Source organism: Cajanus cajan, chromosome 3 (genome assembly GCF_000230855.2).
Source record: "Cajanus cajan strain Asha chromosome 3, NIPB_CcT2T_4, whole genome shotgun sequence".
Taxonomy (NCBI): Eukaryota; Viridiplantae; Streptophyta; class Magnoliopsida; order Fabales; family Fabaceae; genus Cajanus; species Cajanus cajan.
This window is the reverse complement of record NC_138519.1, coordinates 77,410,891-77,413,441: the sequence shown is the minus strand read 5'-3', so window position 1 is coordinate 77,413,441 and position 2,551 is coordinate 77,410,891. Positions and strand designations below refer to the sequence as shown.

Genomic DNA, 2,551 nt, shown 5'->3' with positions numbered 1-2,551 from the left:
TCATCATTTTTGGTTCACGGCCATAACAGGAAATTGAAAACCAAATACAATATTTCCATGAATACGGTTAAAATTTAAGGGAAGACATGAAGAGCTACTTTTATTACATACTATATATATATATATATATATATATATATATATATATATATTATATACCATCATCATGATTCATGAGCAGGGAATGGGATTTTGGCAAAAGAGCATAGATGGGTCATGGACTCATTTCCCACACTTGACACTTGTGGCTTCAAACTTGGCCAACGTTCAGCCCCATCGGTATCCCATCACCATAAGTCCATAACCATTCCAAAAGAAAACGACCCGCTTATGTTATTATTACAACTAATAATAATAATAATATTAATATTAATTTAAAAGGGAGAAAAAAGAGAAAAGGAAAAAGCCCTGCCTAATCTAAATCTGCTATCCTTTCACTATTCCTAAAACGGTAAAACCTGGCCCCAAAAGCTGCAATCTTTAGTAGTCCCTATAGTTGATGTTTTATTTCAACTAAACTAGCCCCAAACACATGTCCTAAACTAGCACAAACTTTGCTAATAGAAATCTTCCTTGGAGAAATCAGAGTCTTTAGTAAGTCCACTCTTGTGGCAAGCGAGTTTCGTAGTTAGCTGCTTCTTCTGGCCGTAGTAAAGTTAACCTCTGCTGCATGAGAAGCGCGTTCCTCCTCGCTAAAGCCGCTTCTGCAAGTGCAACCAATCAACGCAAGTGAGTCTAATAGTCATAAAAAAAAAAAAAAAAGAATTGCTTCACGAAGATTAAGCCCAAAAGATGACCCAACTCCACTGACCATAATCCGCAGCAAAAGCATTGAAGAAACGGTGGTGAGGAGCCCCATTGAACTGATGCATGTTAAAGTTTAGCGCGTGAACAACCTTAGCCGGTAACAGAACAGGCGCAGAACCTTAGAAAAAGAAAAACGAATAACAACCATAAGACAGAAAAGAAAGAAATAACATAGATAGAAAGTTGGGAGGTAGCAGATACCAGTTTTGTTGCGGGAGTGAGGAGGGGTTTGATAATGACGAGGCAAGAAGACTCCAGTTCCAGCACACCCTGTTTTGACAGAAGATCCGGCGGATCCGGAAAAGTGCGGGCGATTGTTGTGTTGCAAAGGAGGAGTGCATTTGACATTCCCAGTCTGGTGAGCAAAGTGAGGCGCTCTGTTGGAAGCACGGTGCTTGGGCAAAGGGGTCTGCTTGAAAGCGTGGTTAGTGCGAGGAAAGGGCGCGGCGTTGACAGGGAGGTGGTGGTGGGTGAGGCGGCGACTGAGGGCGGCGAAGAAGTCCTCTTCGGCCTCCCAGGAGGGTTGGATGTCGTAAGGGAAGTCGGAGGGGAAGCAGAAGGGAGCGCGGGACATGGTGCTTTGGATGTGTGAGTGTGTGAGACCAAGTGTACTACTGCCCCTTCCACCATAGAATACAATGTTCAACACAATCTGCTTTTTATTAAGGTTTCACCCTCCTTTTCTTTTTTTCTTTTTTATTATTTTAATAATTATGCATTATGCATTATGCATTATGCATTATGCATTATGCATTATGCATTATGCATACCAATTACCATACCACATCATTCAACCACCATCCATATTTATTTTCTTTCCTTTTTTTAACACGCCTCTATTTCTCCTCCTCAATTTATTTTAGGATCAATTACCCTTTTTTATCACATTACTCCCACTCCCACCCATCCATATCAAACTATTTATTCCAACCACTCTTTTTACTTTTTTTTTTTTTTTTTTTTTTTTTTTTTTTTTTTACTTTTATCCATACACTAAATTTATAATTCACTTAATAATCTATGAATGGATGAACCCCGCTCTTCCATTTCCCTTTTTGAGTATATACGAATGGATTCAATTGTTGGTCTTATTTTTTGAATAGGGATACCTCTGCCGCCGATGCTGGCTTTTATTTCAAGTTTTATGTAAATTCAAAACATGGGTGGGGTCTCTATATTTGGCTTATTTCGACAATATTATTATTCGAATTAAACCAAGATTGACTTTTTGTTTGCTCCCTAAATTGGAAAATAGGCAAACGCATATGCATATGCACGTTGATACGATACGATTCAATTTGGACCTTAAAAAAATTGTTGCAATGATTCTTCAGGATGGCTTTCTCCGCGTAGGGTTTAATGGAACTCCTTGAATAGCAAATTCTACACGATTATGTGATACATATGAAATAGAATGAGTATGATTCTCGCTTGTGTTTGACATTGTGCTTTGTGAAACTAGCAAATTGCTTATTATTTGAAGCGCAAGGGATAAGAAAGAGCATCTTGCATCATTAGAAAGAATCATATCCGCTTTGTGGTTCATTTGATTTGATTCGTGAGCGCTGTTTCTCTTTTTCCACTACTCTGCGTTCTAAGCAACCCTTCCCTTTTGCCTACTCCAAAAAGTTATGGCCAAATAATTCAGAAAGATTTCTTTGATTCAGCAAATAATTACATCTATACTAGCACATTGTAACATCACATTCAGTCAAAAAATGAGCCCATGTTTATAGATAGTAAA

General features: G+C 38.4%; 1 protein-coding gene across 1 annotated transcript; it reads right to left on the bottom strand.

The window, feature by feature from the left end:
• Positions 1-307: 307 nt before the first annotated feature.
• LOC109790055 (uncharacterized) lies at positions 308-1,459 on the bottom strand. The gene is made up of 3 exons (XM_020349151.3): positions 1,009-1,459; positions 812-925; positions 308-704 (listed from the first exon to the last, which is right to left on the bottom strand). Exons 1-3 carry the CDS (start codon positions 1,379-1,381, stop codon positions 592-594), a joined length of 600 nt encoding a protein of 199 aa, XP_020204740.1. The 5' UTR covers positions 1,382-1,459; the 3' UTR covers positions 308-591.
• Between the last annotated feature and the right edge of the window lie 1,092 nt (positions 1,460-2,551).

Coding starts and splice junctions, on each gene's coding strand:
- LOC109790055 (XM_020349151.3), bottom strand. CDS start 1,381: ATGTCCCGCGCTCCCTTCTGCTTCCCCTCCGACTTCCCTTACGACATC. Junction 926..1,008: donor TCACTCCCGCAACAAAACTG/GTATCTGCTACC, acceptor TCTTTTTCTAAG/GTTCTGCGCCTGTTCTGTTA. Junction 705..811: donor TGCTTTTGCTGCGGATTATG/GTCAGTGGAGTT, acceptor TTGCACTTGCAG/AAGCGGCTTTAGCGAGGAGG.